The 17,103-nt window shown below is 37.9% G+C and overlaps 1 protein-coding gene across 3 annotated transcripts in view; it reads right to left on the minus strand.

Annotated features, from left to right (window-relative positions):
* Positions 1-1,893: 1,893 nt before the first annotated feature.
* Positions 1,894-17,103, minus strand: part of ATF7IP2 (activating transcription factor 7 interacting protein 2) — a 71,303-nt gene continuing 56,093 nt past the window's right edge. For all 3 annotated transcript variants that reach the window (XM_084881127.1, XM_084881128.1, XM_084881126.1), the window contains 5 exons: positions 8,472-8,542; positions 6,993-7,051; positions 6,563-6,632; positions 5,184-5,266; positions 1,894-3,407 (listed from right to left, as the gene is read on the minus strand). In XM_084881127.1, coding sequence (XP_084737253.1) covers positions 2,994-3,407; positions 5,184-5,266; positions 6,563-6,632; positions 6,993-7,051; positions 8,472-8,542 — 697 coding nt within the window. In that variant the 3' untranslated portion in view covers positions 1,894-2,993. The remainder of the gene's footprint in view (positions 3,408-5,183; positions 5,267-6,562; positions 6,633-6,992; positions 7,052-8,471; positions 8,543-17,103) is intronic.

A 17,103-nucleotide genomic window follows, 5' to 3' on the forward strand; every position in this document is an offset into this window, starting at 1 on the left:
GGTAGTGCACCAGGGGCTCCAGAAAAAGGAAGTTACAAGTTACCCAGACATTTCAGAGGGTATGTTATCATAGATGCAAAAAGACAGGCTCAGTAAAGGTAAAGGTTGACCTTGTCAATGAAGATACTGGCCTAGAATGTAACTGCCCACCATGACTGCATTTAGTTAAAGTTTAATTTCAGACTTTGGTTACTTGAGATTTCTGAATTTGCAAGACTGCCATGCAGGCCTCCCCTTTCCTACACGGAAGATTAGCAGGAGAAAAGCAATACAAATTTTATTATTTTTGCCAGCACTGGGGCTTCAGAGAAATAAGTGAAACCCCAAAGAAGGGAGGGGTAAGGCCTAGGGGCATAAACAAAGGGTGGTAAATTATGGAGAAGTGAGGAGACAAAGGGAAGGGATTTGGGGCTTGCAGAGGTATTCACTGGGGAAGGGAGGAGGAATGTGTAATCAATAAAGATTGAGTAGGGTTTGTTATGCAGACTCATCTCTGACATCTCAGGTCTTCCTGGTAGGAGAGGGGAACACCTTTACAAATGGAAATTGGTGTCACTTTTCCTTTACAAATTTACTTTAGGCTGAGAGGAGAGCTCTTCCTGGGTCTTCTGTATCAAGTTGCCTTGGCTCAACATAATCCTTATGCCAAAGCAGCATGTTTTAGGGCAGCATATCCTGATCCCCCATCAAAACCAAGTAGTTGCACTACAGCCCCCTCCCACCCCCAATCTGTTGAGACTGAAAAATAGGAACTTACTGGATTTGTCTAATTATAGGGCTTTTTTAAAACTTATTTTGCAAGTTGAATTCTTTCCCTCCCTCCTCTGGACTTGTGGTCATGGGCAGTCTCTCTCTGAGCTTTTGTCACTTGGGTTGTTATCAGCTACTTCCAGATAAGGCCTCACTCGGATTTTGTTCTGTTGGGCACAGCTTCCTGAGGGAACCCCCCTTATGGTACTGAGGGGGACTTTGCGTCTTCCTTATTGTGGCGAAGGGAACCAAAGTTTTGCCACAATGAAGCTGCCTTCTGAGGATATCGATTTTAAGCTGCTTATTAAGAAACAAGACTTAGAATCTTTATCCCTCCTCCCTTTCTTGCCCAAGAAAGGGAGAAACCTGCTTCAGAAAAGGGACCTTAGGAAGTTCCCCTTAGCCTCGTTTGAATCAAGTATGCTAAAAGAGAGGGCTCAGGCAGGCACCTGGTATTATAGATACCTCATCCATTGTTTCTGATCACCTAGCAACTACCTATAGGTTATCCACTCTCTTCTGAAATCTAATACCCATTCTGCTCCCCATCCCTTGTCCAGTAATGTCTCTTAAGGATTTTCATACTTGTGCGAGTTCCCCACGTGTATGCATTAAAACCTTGATTTTTTTCCTCCTGTTAATTTGTCGTTAGGTGGTCTCTGCTGGTTATTTCCATTTAGGTTGCAGGTTGTGAAAGAATTCAGAGAAGAGTAACTGAACAAAAAAGGGCTTATTCACTTTCCAAGGGAGGAAAGGTTTAGGCTGGCTCTCTTCTGATGTCACTAATAGAGAATCTTATCACTCCAAAAGGTAAGAAACAATGTCTTTTGAGCTATGTCTAAGATGCTTGCTGTCAGCTTTCCTCCTTCATCCTATTGTGAAAGTTTTTTGCTTAAGACTGTGCCTATCAACATGCAGATTTGCCAGCTGAAGACGTACTTTCACTCTGGTGATGCAGACCCAAAGCTTCTTTATTGTGTTGTCTTTTGGTTTCCTTAGCAAGAGACAGTCCTCCCCAAAGTGAACCGGTTGTCCTGTGCTGCAGGATACCCTCCATTGCTCTAAGTCGGAAATGGAACCTCACAGGAAGCAGCTTGTCCCATCCAATCCAGTTCATAATCTGGCTCTGTCAGTTGTAATGTTTGAGAAGGGAAAAACACAGGAAACTTTAAAATAACAGCTTTATTTATGACTGAAAATGTAAAGGCATTCACAGAATACCAAGGAAAACTATTTTCTGTTCAGTTTATAAAATCTCAGCCCTGCTGAGGCCTGAATGTTTACTAGGTACCAGGAAAGAATGTATCTCTTTGACCTTCACACTAACAGTTTTCTGTTTCCTTGCATACCACAGTTTGTCCCAATTGACCTTAACTTGTACTTACAAGTCTGTTCACTTGTTGAGTTCACTGGGCTACATATGCTGGTCACAGCTTCACCTAGGTGCTCCCTCAGGTAGAGGTCTGCACAGGACATATCTGCTGAAGTCCCTATTGTTATGTCCTTTCTTCAAGTAATAATGGCAACTAGGTATAAGCAAATATGGGTAGCAATAGGAAATCAGCAAATTAAAGCCTTAAATCTAAGGTAGACAATTCCATTTTCCTCAACTGAAATAGTGGGTTGGATAATGCTTTTCTAAAAGATACTCTGTTTTGTGTACACAGCACACAATGCTTAACTAATTTTATTATATACATGTAAGTATACATATTTAAGGAAAATTTATTTCCCCAAATGATTTATGTAAGAAAAAAAAAAGACTATTAGCCCTTAGAATTTCAAAAGAATGCAAAGACATTTTCATAAAATCTTGGTGGACATGCACCCCAGGAATGATCTGTCCTCAGTAAGAGCTGACTTTCCCTGTACCTATACTGACCACAAGCAGGTCACCAGAAGCTGGTTGCTAACAGAAGAAATAGTGGCTACTTGAATCCTAGGGTTTCTGACAGCAGCAGCTCCATCATCAACAGAAGTACTGTATTCAGCACAGCTTAATGACATGGATCCATGATAGTGTATGTTTTGGAACATATCCATGGGAAATACTTATTGAATCAGAAATTCATGAAACTAGAAGCCATTATGACATAGGGAGCAGGACTATCCCTAAACAAAGGGTTCACAATCTTAACTGGCCCTTAAGATAGCAAATAGTGTTAGAAGAACATTGTAAATAAAACTTAAGATATGAAAAAACCAAAATGTAGTACAATATGTAATTATTGAAGTCTTTTCTTTTACTGAAGAACGTCAGAAAATCCAGAGATAGCTTTTATATCACAAAATGGTCCATATCGCCCAAAAATGTCTTTTGATTGGAGTGCAAAATAGTATCTTTTGGAATCTAAAAACTGAGATAAAGTACAGGCCATTGGGAGTGGTAAAGCTTTCATTTCTCCAACTTTCCTCCAAATTAACTTAATCCCAGGGTTCTCATGGCACAGGAAGAGGTGGTAGCTTTCCACAGGAGCACACTTAGGATTGATCTTGGCGATGTTCCAAGTCAGGGCAATGCCCCTGGGTTTCGTAACCCGTTTCACTCTGAGCTCAGTCTTCTGGGGAGGAAGTGTGTCTCGAACTTTGTCTACCACTTCTAGTTGTGATTGTGGTGGTGCTGGTAGAGGTGGAAGATGCTCAAAGGATTCAAGAATCTGAAACACATTTATGAAAAGTTTAAGGAGCTGAATTGGTGGATTCTGAGCTGAATTGGTGGGTTCTGATTATTGTAAAGTGGTCAACTGCAGTTCTACAACATTATTTCCCATTCCTCAATCCATTTATAAAAATCACTAGAGGTCAGGTGCATTCCCCTGCTGGCCTGATGGCCCCCAACTGCCCTCCCCTGCAGATTTGTGCACTGGTGGGATCCTTCAGCCTAGACTGCAGGTATTGGGCCAAAATTGGCTCTCCACCATCCCCTTAGGGGTCCTGGATTGTGAAAGGGCAGTTTTTAGGTCACACACCCTGGAGTCAGGCTCCCTCCTCTCTGGTTCTGGGTGTATCACCCAAGAACCACAGTTGCCAAGTCACCACAGCTCTTGCATTGAGTGTCTACCCCCTCGTGCTCATTGTGTGCCATAGTTACCAGTCAGCCGGTCGAACAGTTGGCTGGTTGCTTAAGCTTTTATATATATATACTAGAGGCCTGGTGCATGAAATGCTTGCACAGGAAGGGGGGTGGTGGTGGTATCCCTTAGCCTGGCCTGCACCCTCTCCAATCTGGGACCCCTTGGGGGATGTCCAACTACTGGTTTAGGCCCAATCCTGCAAAGATAGGCCTAAACAAGCAGTCAGACATCCCTCTCACAATTCTGGACTGCTGGCTCCTAACTGCCTGCTTGCCTGCTTAATTGCTCCTAACCACTTCTGCCTGCCAGCCCGATGGCTCCCAACTGTCCTCCCCTGCTGGCCATCTTGTGATGATGTTGCACGAGGATGTGGCTCCACCTAGGCTTTTAACATATAGGATAAGAACAAAAGGATGCTTTGAGAATATGTAAGGTTGGATCCAGTTCTTTTAAGGTTAAGTTTCTTTGACATTTTAGACTTCTACACTCTGGAATATCACATTAGCCAGAAAGGGTTAGGTTCCAGACATTCTGGATAATATTCCATTTTATTTCCAAATTATGTTACCAAACACTGTGATAACTTATAGAAAAAGTGTGAGTATATGAAAACACCCAATTCCCTCCACTGTCAGCAACTCTTAAAAATCTTTTCAAATTTGTTGAGTAAAATAATGTATTTAATTTTTGTAGCTTCTAAAATATTCAATGAAATTATTTGAATTGTGTAAGTACACTCACAATAGAACATTTATTCTTATTTTAAATATATTTTTACTAGAGGCCCGGTACACAAAATTCATGCATGGAGAGGGGGCATCCCCTCAGCTGAGCCTGCACCCTCTCACAATCCAGGACCCCTGGCTCTTAATCACTCATCTGCCTGCCTACCTGCCTGGTCACCCCTAACTACCTCCCCCACGCAGCCTGCTTGTTCAATAGTTTAGTCACCCTTCACTAACCCCCCTGCTGGCCTGGTCATAGGAAGCCATCTTTTCAGGGCAATGGTCAATTTGCATATTACCCCTTTATTACATAGGATTGCTCTCAGAGAAGGAGGTAAAAGCATTAATGATGAGAGAAAAGTCACTGCTTGGCTTCCTCCTACACACACCCCTCCATCAATGATGGAGCCCCAAACCCAAGGAGGTGCCCTAAGAACTGAATTATGATCTAGTTCATAAGTCAGCACTCAAACACCAAGCCACATTGAATGGGTACAACTGCACATTTACAAAAGGACATTAAGTGCTTTCTAAGCTAAATATAACCAAAATATTTCTTCATGAGTAAAATGGCACTTCCATTTCTACTCAATTTGGAATGACTATCCCTTTCAGAGTATTTCATATCAGTTACCTGCTCATTTTGGGCCGCTGGGGTTGTCTCTTTTGAGATTGAAACAGATTTCATATATGACTCCAGCATGGACACTGAATTTTCTGTGAACAACACAAGATTTAAAAAGTTAAATTCATCTGTGACATTCAATCACTTAGCTTTTAAGCAAAGAATAGTTTACACTGTGATAATTAAATGTGAACTAAAATTATAAACTGTGAAGAAAAACTTTTGATAAAAATTCAAGATCCAAAATTAGCAAATAGAGAATTTTCCTTTAATGTGTAGTTAAGTCATTATGTAACTGGTAACCAGGAAAAATTACACATGGGAGAGAGCTCCTTGCTCAGTGGGGTCCCAGAGGTGGATCCTACTTTGTAAGGTTAACAGGATATTTGCAAACACAGAGCTATTTACAATCCTGCTTAAATGTGCGATAAACACAGTCTTGGGAAAAATCATGCAGGCTGGGATTGAAGGAATTTCTACTGCTGAGTTCTGTGTTAGCCTAAAGGGAATTACTTAGATGGGAATTGTGGACTGCAAAAAGGGAAGGAGGAGGGACAGAAGGGAGAGTAAAAGAGAGACATTGATAAGAGAGAAAAGGAAATGTGGATGAGAAAAGAAAGAGGGGTTAACAGGTGCAAGAAAGTTTTGAAAATAAGAGATAGTATGAGGATGGTAAGAAAAGGGGTTTCATCTTGGAAAGTTGTAGGGCTGGGTAGAATGCTAACTTCTAAACATTTCAGAAATCTGAACAATAAGCAATAAAAAGTCATTTTGGATCCATTGTGTGTGCAATGATACAGTGTTTAATATACTGAATGAAACTCCTCTAATTGAAATATATATTTTGTTATGGACAAGTATAATTAAGAGTCTGGATTGTGATTCAAATTTATTGCTCACTTTATTTACTATGCTAAAAAACTTTTTGGAAGAGGTAATGACTTTGTGATTATAATTGCAGAAGTCTATACAAACTTTTTAAACTTTTTATGGTTTCACAAATCTAGTTATAATTAATTAATCTGTAGGGTAATCACCACTCAGGAGCTGACACACAAAAAAAATCATGCACTTTCGGGGGGGATTGCATTATCACATTTACATGACATCCGTGAATTATCCTAACTATAAAGGTAGAAACAGATTCACAGCTGTCTGGTTTTAGAGAATGAGAGCAGGAAGTAGGTGTGCCTATAAAAAGGTAAGCATGATGAAATCTTGTAGTGACAGAACAGTTGTGTGCTTGATTGTGATAGCAGTACATGAATATATACATGTGATAAATTGTATAGAGCTATAAACACACACATACTAAAATAAAATTCATAAACAGGTCAAACACATTTTGAGTTGTTACCCTTCTTTTTATAACGAAACAAAGCTGTTACCTGTGTTGCAGATTGATAGACCTTCTTTAGTCAGATCGATCACACAATCGAGATTCTTTTCCTCTACAGCCTAAAAAAAAAAAGAAAAAGAAAAAAAAAAGATTTTTGCCCCAATAGTGAAAAGATGTTTTTAAAAAATAAAACACAATTTTAAATTACCATACAGAAGTTAAGAGATTGAATAGTTTATAAATATTTATGGTTTAATATAACTGTCCTTGTGGAAAAGAAACTAATGAAATACTTTATAGTTTCTGAGAATATGACTAGGCAGAATCCAAATAAGTATGTTTTACAGTCATACTTACCAAATTAACTTATCATTAGCTGTTTGCTTTTTAATGCAAGCTAGACTAGAACCTGGTTATGCTAACTCCTAGCACTAACATATTCAAATAAACAACATTCAAAGACAATACTTATTACCTACCCTAACTTCAGTATCAGCATTAGATGAATTATAATTTTCTGGTGTAATTTTTCTAGTATCTGAAAGAAAATTATTAAAATATGAACACTAGGCAAGTTTATTAAATTATTAAATATGTATAGATTTTATATGAATGCTAAAACACAATAATAGAATGTTAATTATCTGCTTATTATACAATCATAAAAAGTAACTCAATTGCCTTTATCTATACCAAAGACTTATGAGCAAGTTAAAACAAAATATAATTTTAGTTCAAAATATTTTATCTTTCTGAAACTTTACAACTATATTAGCAACTTTATTTTAAAAAATATATTTTATTGATTTTTTACAGAGAGAAAGAGAGAGGGATAAAGAGCTAGAAACATCGATGAGAGAGAATCATCAATCAGCCGAATCCTGCACACCCACCACTGGGGATGTGTCCGCAAGCAAGGCACATGCCCTTGACTGGAATCGAACCCGGGACCCTTCAGTCTGCAGGCTGACACTCTATCCACTGAACCAAACCGGCTTCGGCTATATTAGCAACTCTTAGAAAATCTATCTGTAAATACCCTTTGAGGAAATAAACTTGGAAATGTACACATTTTTGGTTCAGTATCTTTAGATCAGACTGAGATGGCTGAGCATTCTTCATAGAACCAATAAGAAAGCCTCAGGGATCCCTTAAACTATTTTATTCACAATAGCAGCAGTCCAAACCACAGGGGCAATTAAGTAGCTACATACTAGTATGTGGAGGCAAAGCTTTCTGAAATTAAAATGCTAATACTCTAATATATCATTAAAAATGAAAAGGAAATGGAGAATTTTGAATGAGTAATGATGGGCCAACCACAGGAGCTATCTGGAGAGGAAATTTATTTGAAATTTAAGGTTAAGATATAATAGTGTATGTAAGTATAGTAAGAATCTAAAGAGCAAAACAATATTATAAAAACACCAAAAATTTAAAAAAATATATACTAAAGTATTGCCAAACTGCACTGGCTGGATAGTTAAACTGGTGTCATCCCACTAAAACAAGGTTGTAGGTTCCATCCCTGCTCAGGTCACATTCAAGAGTCAACCACTAAATGCATAAATATGTGAAACAACAAATAAATGTTTCTCTCTCTCCCCCTCTCCCTAAAATGAATAAAATAAACATAAAAAAACAATAACACCCACCAACATAGGCCAGAGCAAAGAAGTAAAAATAATGTATGTGTGAAAGGTTAAGTAGCTGTGTAACTTACAAAGCCAGTAAACAAACAGTAAGGAAACAAAAGACCATAAATTGATAAACACAGATTAAAAATAAATTTCAATTATATTGAGAGATCCTTTATTTACTTAGGTAATAAAAATCAAATATATCAGTAAATTAAAATATTTTTGAGAGAATTTAATTAAAATAATCAATTCTCTAAACAAATACTGATTTGAAGCTTTTCTAAATTAATAAATTGCATTTTAATCAACTTAAGATACCTGTTATATTTGATGTAATTGGTGTTGTCAAACTAGAATTTTCCACAGAAATCAACATAACATCATCGTTACTAAATGATAAAAGAAAAAGAAAAAGAATTAAACATGCATTGTTAGGCTTAAACATATAATCAATAGTTAGAATTCTTCTAACTTAACATTTCTCAGCTGACATATTTTAATCTAATAAATGTGTGTGTGTGGGGGAGGGGGAGTGATAAAATCAAATACCCAAGAAATTCCATGTATTACCAACTAATGATATGACCAATAAAAATGGACAATTAATATTCAGTAGAGACATATTTACAATGAATCCAAATACATTATTTATAAGATACAATACATGTAAAGGTGCAAAACATAAAATGTCAACATAACACATATACTTATCTTTAAGGGAAAGAAACCCATTAAGATACCTTGACTCTTATAAGTTATAAGACCCTAATTAAGGTTATGAAATATCCTGAATCAGAAGATTGTCTTCTGCTCCCATTTGATCCTGACACCACTTTTATGATTTAACATTTAAATCAGAATTTTTGTTAAAATCTTGAGTAATGGGGAGATAAAAATGGAGGTGGAGTAAGTGGATGCTGCTGGGACATGCTCCCAGGACTAAACTGAAATTACTAGTACAACTAAAATACAGAAAAAAATTCTTGAATAATCAATTGAAGCTTTACTGGAAAGAATACTGATACACAAAGACTGAAAGTGGAGAACACACAGACTGGTAGGAGGGCTGGAGGCACAAAAGGGATGGCTGTGTTTCCAAAGAGAGCAACTGAATTTCTGGAGAGATACTTCAACTGTGGGGAGTTGTTACTGAGAACTTTGGGATCTAATCCCCAAACAGAGAGCCTTAGAACTGAGAAGGGCACCCGAATAATATCTGCTATGAAAAGCAGCAGGGTTGTTGTCTGCCAGGGAGAGATGGCTGGAAATGTAGGCACACTCAAAGGGCCAACACAAAAATCCCTGAACACTCACCCTGTGCTCCGCCGGAGGAAGGGCATAGTGGACTAGAGCTGTGTGAGCAGAAGCCAAGTTTAGGAACCCTGGGGTTAGAGCAGAAAAGGCAGATATCCCTGGTTTCCTGTGCTCAGCCATTCCCTCAAGCTACAGAGGACATCTTTCCAAAACAGATAATTGCTATACAGGTGGTTTTTGCCTGTGGGGAAGACAGTTGACCCACTCTATTAGAAAACACCTTGCCCCACAGTGTGGAGTTTTTGAGACTCATTTAAAACTCTGAGAATATCAATTAGACCCTAGGTGGAAGCAATTACCACACACTGTTGGAAAGACTCTCACCACACCTGTAGACAATTGCCTGAGGAGTATTCAAGACTACAGGCAGCCGAAACCGGTTTGGCTCAGTGGTAGAGCATCGGTCTGCGGACTGAAAGGTCCCGGGTTCGATTCTGGTCAAGGGCATGTACGTTGGTTACGGGCACATCCCCGGTGGGGGGTGTGCAAGAGGCAGCTGGTCAATGTTTCTCTCTCATCGACGTTTCTGGCTCTCTCTCTCCCTTCCTCTCTGTAAAAAAATTAATAAAATATAGTAAAAAAAAAAAAAAAAAAAAAAAGACTACAGGTAGAGGCAGTCTGTGACTGACCTAATTAGTCAGAAACAGCAGTTGACACTGTCCTGCACTAGATATTGAGAGGCCTATCAAATTTACATAATACATAGTGTTCCAAACCAAAAAAGGCAGCCAAAATAAGGAAATAAAGAAACCTCCAAATGAAAGAATAATACAATTCTCTAGAAGAACAGAAAAAGGAAATGGAAAGAAGAAATTTATCTCTTATAGAGTTCTGAATAATGATGGTAAAGATGCTCAACAGCATAAGTAAAGATATAGTAACTATGAAAACAGAAATAAAGACTGACAGTACAAACAGAGAAGACATCAGAAGGAATACACAGCAAATTAGTGGAACCTGAGGATTGAATCAGTGAATTAGAAGAAAAGGTAGGGAAAAAAAAAAAAAAAAACTAATCAGAAAAACAAAAAGATAATTATAAAATAGGAGGACAGCTCAAGGGAGCTATGGGACAACATGAAATGTAGCAATATTTGAATAATAGGTGTGCCAGAAGAGGCAGAAAGGGAGAAAGTGAGAGAGAGAATGTGTTTTAAGAAATAACGGCAGAAAACTTCCCTAACCTGGTGAAGGAAAAAGTCACACAAGTTCAGGAGGTACACAGAGTCCCAAGCAAGATGAACCAAAACAAGCCCATGCCCAGAAACATTATAATTGAAATGAAAAAAATTAAAGACAAAGTGAGAATCTTAAAGGCAATAAGAGAAAAGCAAATTTTTACCTGCAAAGGAGCTCCCATAAGGCTGTCATCTGATTTCTTATCAGAAAAAACATACCTGCCAGGAGGGAATAGCATGAAGTACTCAAGGTACTGGAAAGCAAGGATCTGAAACCAAGTTTACTATATCCAGCAAAGCTATTGTTGAAAATAGATGGTCAAATAAAAAGCTTCCCAGACAAAAAAAGGTTAAAGGAGTATATTAACACCAAACCAAGAAATGTTAAAGGGACTGCTGTATTGAGAAAAAGATAGAGAGAAACCTAGCCATTCAGAATTAAAGTGGAAATGAATAAGAATCCTATATAATAAAACCCTAATATGCAAATTGAACAATGATGTGCACTGACCACAAGGGGGCAGACGCACAATGCAGGATCTGCCCACTGATGGTCAGTGGGATCCCACAGCAGGAGAGCCATGCAGCCAGAAGACCGGTTTACAGCTGGCGAGTACAGCGGCGGAAGTAGAAGCCTCTTGCGCCTCTGCAGCAGCTCTAAGGAACCTTCAGGGGATGTCCAACTGCCAGCTTAGGCCCCAAGCCAAGGGGTCCCAGACTGCGAGAGGTAGTTGAGGGACCCCCAACCTCCCAGTGCAGGGATGTCGTGCACCCAGTCTCCAGTCTATTAATAAGCCTAAATGTAAATAGATTAAATGCCACAATCAAAAGATGTAGAGCCGAAACTGTTTTGGCTCAGTAGATAGAGCGTCAGCCTGCAGACTGAAAGGCCCCGGGTTCGATTCCGGTCAAAGGCATGTACCTTGGTTGCGGGTACATCCCCCGCTTGATTAATTTAATTAGTTTTAATTACTAATAATCTTTAGAAAAACAAGAATACCTACTTTTTTATATATAGAGTCTATCCCTTTCTCTTCCTCTCTGTAAAAAATCAATAAAACATATATATATATATATATATATATATATATATATATATATATATATATATATATAAAAAAAAAAAAAGGTAGAATAGTTGTGTGGATACAAAAGCATGACCCAACTCATGCTTTTGTATCCATCTATGTTGTCTACTTAATAAACTATTTAAACCTACAACTAAAAGAACTAGAAAGAGGACAATAAGAAAAGGACAGAAGGAAAGAAATGAAAAGTACAAAAAAAAAAAAAAAAAATCAATGAAACCAAGAGCTGGTTCTTTGATAGAATAAACATTGATTAACATTGATTAACTGTTACTCAAACTCATCAAGAAACAAAGAGAGGACCCAAACAAAATAAGAAACTAAAGCTGAGAAGGAATCACAGATATCAGAGAAACACAAAGGATTGTAAGAAAATACTAGGAACAATTATATGCCAACAAACTGGACAACCTGGGGGGAATGGACAAATTCTTAGAAAATACAATCTCGCAAAACAGATTTAGGAAGAATCAGAAAAACCGAATAGGCCAGTAACAACTGATGAAATAGAAGCAGGAATCTAAAAATTCCCACCAAACAAAAGCCCAGGTCCAGATGACTTCACAGGGGAGCTTTATGAAACATTCGAAAAACTGACACCTCTACTTCTCAAACTATTGAGAAAATCCAAGAGGAAGGAACACTTCAAAGCTCTTTTTATGAAGCCAGCATCATCCTAAGTCCAAAATGAGATAAAGACACTACAACAAAAGAGAATTACAAGCCAATATGCCTGATGAACATGGATATTAAAATTTTAAAATAATAATAATAATAATAATAATAATAACAAATCGAAACCAGGAAAATATTAAAAAGATCATACACAATACCAAGTGGAATTTATTCCAGAGTACAATATTTGCAAATCAATAAATGTGATACTTCACATAAACAAATTGAAAGACAAACATCACATGATCATATCAATAGATGCAGAAAAGGCATTCAACAAAATCCAGCACACATTATTGATAAAAACTCTCAGCAAGGTGTGAAGAGAAGGAAGTGTACCTCAAAGCCATTATATCCAAAACAGCCTGGTACTGGCACAAGAACAGGCATATAGATCAATGGAACAGAACAGAGAACCCAGAAATTGACCCAAGGGATTACACTCAATATTTTACAAAGGACGGTTTGGCTCAGAGGATAGAGCATTGGCCTGAAGACTGAGAGGTCCCGGGTTCGATTCTGGACAAGGGCATGTACCTTGGTTGCGGGCACATCCCCAGTAGGGGGCATGCAGGAGACAGCTGATCGATGACTCTCTCATCGATGTTTCTAACTCTCTCTCTCCCTTCCTCCCTGTAATATTTTACAAAGGAGGCAAGAGCATACAATAGAGTCAAGACAGTCTCTTCAAAAAATGGTGTTGGGAAAATTTGACAGATACATTAAAAAATTGAAACTAGATCACCAATATATACCATACACAAGAATAAACAGCATAAATGACTTAAATGTAAGTCGTGAAACCATAAAATCCTAGAAGAAACTATAAGAAGCAAAATCTAAGACATCTCTAGTAGCAATATGTTTAGTTACATCGCCTAAGGCAAAGGAAACTAAGGAGAAAATAAACAAATGGGACTATATCAAAATTAAAAGCTTCTGCACACCAAAAGAAACCAAAAAGGGAGCCTACTGTAAGGGAGAACGTATTTGGCAATGATACATCTGATAAAGGGTTAATATCCAAAATATATAAGGAACAACTGAACATAAGAAAAACAATCCAATAAAGAAAATGGACAACCAACCTAAATAAAAACTTTTTATTTTTTTATACCTCTCTATTTTTGAAAGTATGTTATGTCCCACCCACCACCCCATTGGCCACCTCAAGGCCTTCAGCATCCTATTATCCATGGTAATGCATATGTGCATAAAAGGCTTTTAATTACCTCCCACCTTCCCTCAGATTCTGCACTCTGTTCCATGCTTCCATGTCTCTGAATCCACTCCATTCATCAATTTGTTAAATTCCACAGATGAGTGCAATTGTGTGATACGTGTCTTTCTCTGATTGACTTATTTCACTTACCACGATATTCTCCAGGTCCTTCCATGCTGTCTTAAAGGGTAAGAGATTCTTCTTTTTTACTGCTGCATAGTATTCCATAGTATAAATGCACAACTTCTTTATCCACTTATTTACTGATGGGCACTTGGGCTGTTTCCAGATATTAGCTATTGTAAATTGTGCTGATAAGAACATGGGGGTGCATACATTCTTTCTGATTGGTGCTTTGGGTTCCTTAGGACAGTGGTCGGCAAACTCATTAGTCAACCGAGCCAAATATCGACAGCACAATGACTGAAATTTCTTTTGAGAGCCAAATTTTTTAAACTTAAAACTTCTTCTAATGCCACTTCTTCAAAATAGACTAGACCAGGCCGTGGTATTTTGTGGAAGAGCCACTCTCAAGGGGCCAAAGAGCTGCATGTGGCTTGTGAGCCACAGTTTGCTGACCAGACTTAGGATATATATTCCTAGATGTGGGGTCAAAGGGCAGTTACTTATTTAATTTTTTGAGGGAACTCCATACTGTTTTACGTAATAATTGCACTGGTCTGCATTCCCATCAGCAGTGTACTAGGATTCCCTTTTCTCCTTGCCAACACTTGTCATTTGTTGATTTGTTGATGGTAGCCATTTCTGATAGGCGTGAAGTGATACTTCATGTCAATTTAATTTGCTTCTCTCTGAACATCAGTGACTTTTGAGCATTTTTTCATGTTTCTTGGCCATCTGTATTTCCTCTTTGGAGAAGTATCTACTTAGGACGTTTGCAAATTTTAAAATTGGATTGTTTGTCTTCCTTTAGTTCTGTTAATATTTTAGATATTAACCCTTTATCAGATGTATCATTGCCAAATGTTTTTTCATACAGTGAGATCCCTTTTTGTTTTGTTGGTTTCTTTTGCAGAAGCTTTTGATTTTGATGTAGTCACATTTATTTTCTCCTTAGTTTCCTTTGCCTTAGAAAATATATAAAAACATATTGCTACAAGAGATGTCTGAGATTTTGCTGCATATGGTATATTTGAGTAAGTTTTTGTCATTTTGAGTTTATTCTTGTTTATGGTGTAAGTTAGTGGTCTACTTTCATTTTTTTTTTTAATCTATCTGTCCAATTTTCCCAACACCATTTATTGACAAGACTGTCTTAACTCCATTGTTTGCTCTTGCCTCCTATGTTAAATATTCATTAAGTGTAATCCCTTTGGGTCAATTTCTAGGTTCTCTGTTCTGTTCCATTGATCTACATACCTGTTCTTGTGCTAGTAACAGGCTGTTTTGAATTTGAAATCTGGTATTGTGATTCCTCCAACAATTTCTTTCTCAAAATTGCTGCAGTTTTCCAAGTATTTTTCATTGAACATAAATTTTTGGAGTATTTGTTTTAGCTCTCTGAAATATACTGTTGGTATTTTAATAGGTATTACACTGAATATGTAAATTGATTGGGTAATATGGACATGTTAATGATGTTGATTCTACCAATCCATAAACACAGTATATTCTTCTACTCGTTTATATCATTTTCTATTCTTTTTTTCCCAATGTCCTACAGTTTTCCAACTATAAATCTTTTGCCTCCTTGGAAAAGTTTATTCCTAAGTATCTCAATTTTTTTTTGTTGAAATGGTAAATGGGATTCCTTGTTTAGTTTCTTTCTGAGAATTCATTATTAATGTATAAAAAAGCCATCTATTTTTGGGTGTTGACTTTGTATCCTGCTACATGGCCAAATTCATTTATCATATTAGTAGATTTTTAGCGGAGTCTTTAGGGTTGTTGGATTGATCAATTTAATATTATGAAAGGACCTTTGTGTCTCTTGTGATAGCCTTCATTTTGAAGTTTATTTATTAGATATGAGTTCTATCGCTACCCCAGCTTTTATTTTTCCATTTTCAAGAAAAAGTTTTTCCAGTCCTTCATTCCCATACTGTTTGTATATTTTGTTCTGAGGTGGGTCTCTTCTGAGATTAGGCCTGTTAGATTTCTTCTTGCTGGGGACTCTGTGCACCTCCTGAACTTGTGAGACTCTTTCCTTCACCAGGTTAGAGAAGTTTTCTGCCATTATATCTTCAAATGCATTCTTTACTCTACCCCTTTCTCCTTCTTCTGGCAAACCTGCTATCTAATATAATGTTTCACATTGTCCCATAGCTCCCTTAAGCTGTCCTCCTATATTTTTAATTGATTTTCTTTCTTTTTGCTTCTCTGATTTTTTTAAACTATGTCTTCTAATTGACTGATTCGATCCTCAGGTTCCCCCAATTGGTTGTGGATTCCTTCCAATGTGTTCTTTATTTGTGTTATGTCATGTTCCACTGTTCTTTTTACATAGCTACTATGTCTTTATTCATGCTGTTGAACAGCTTTCCCATCATTACTCTGAATTGTTTTAGATAAATTTCTTATTTCTCCATTTATTTGTTCTTTTGGAGAATTCTCTGGTTCTTTCATTTGGGGGTTCTTTCTTTGTCTCCTCTCTTTGGCGGTCTGAGTTTTTTTCAACAGGTGGGGCAGTTGCTTCTGCCTGGAGGCTAATTGTTATTTTTAGTCTCTTAACTACTCCGGGCAAGGTTTTATTCAATTGGAAGGGTAAACTGTCTTCCCCCAAGGCAAGGCAAATGTCTGTATGGTAAAGATGTCTTCTGCTGTGTAAAGAAATGACTGATCACAGGAAACTGGGGATGTCTACCTTCTCAGCTCTAAACCCCGAGTCCTGAATCCTGTCTTCTGCTCACATAGCTCTAGTCCCCTCTGCCCTCCCTCTGCCAGAGCACAAGGTGAGTGGCTTCACAAGGAATTTTGTGTTAGCCCTTTAAGAGGTTGCCTGAAAATTCAGCCATCCCTGGCAGACAGTAACTCTGCTGCTTTTCACAGCCAGATGTTATGTGGGTAACCTCAGTTCTAGTGCTCTCTGCTGAGGGACACAGCTTGGAGATTAGATACCAGAGTTTTCAGTGGCAACTCTCCACAGCTGAGATCTCTCCCCAGAACTTCAATTGCTGACTGAAGGCACCAGGCAAGCGCTTTCACACATCTGGTTCTCCTACCAGTCTCTATGAGGTCTCCACTTTCAGTCCTCAGGTATCAGGGTTCTCTCCAATGAGTCTTACATTGATTATTCTAGTAGTTTTTCTGTATTTTAATTATAATTCCTGGTAGCATGTCTGTAGAATGCACATGGGAAGGCACATGAGGATTTCCTTAACTATTGCCAGCTGAATTCAATGGCGTTGGCAGAGCCACGTCCTGGAGATGTACTGTGACAGAGGCAGGGACGTTGTCAGCCTAACCCTTAGCTCAGGTGCCAGGGGATGGATTTCATTAAGTTCAGTCAGGCA

The sequence above is a fragment of the Pipistrellus hanaki genome (genome assembly GCF_964339955.1).
Source record: "Pipistrellus hanaki genome assembly, chromosome: 4".
NCBI lineage: Eukaryota > Metazoa > Chordata > Mammalia > Chiroptera > Vespertilionidae > Pipistrellus > Pipistrellus hanaki.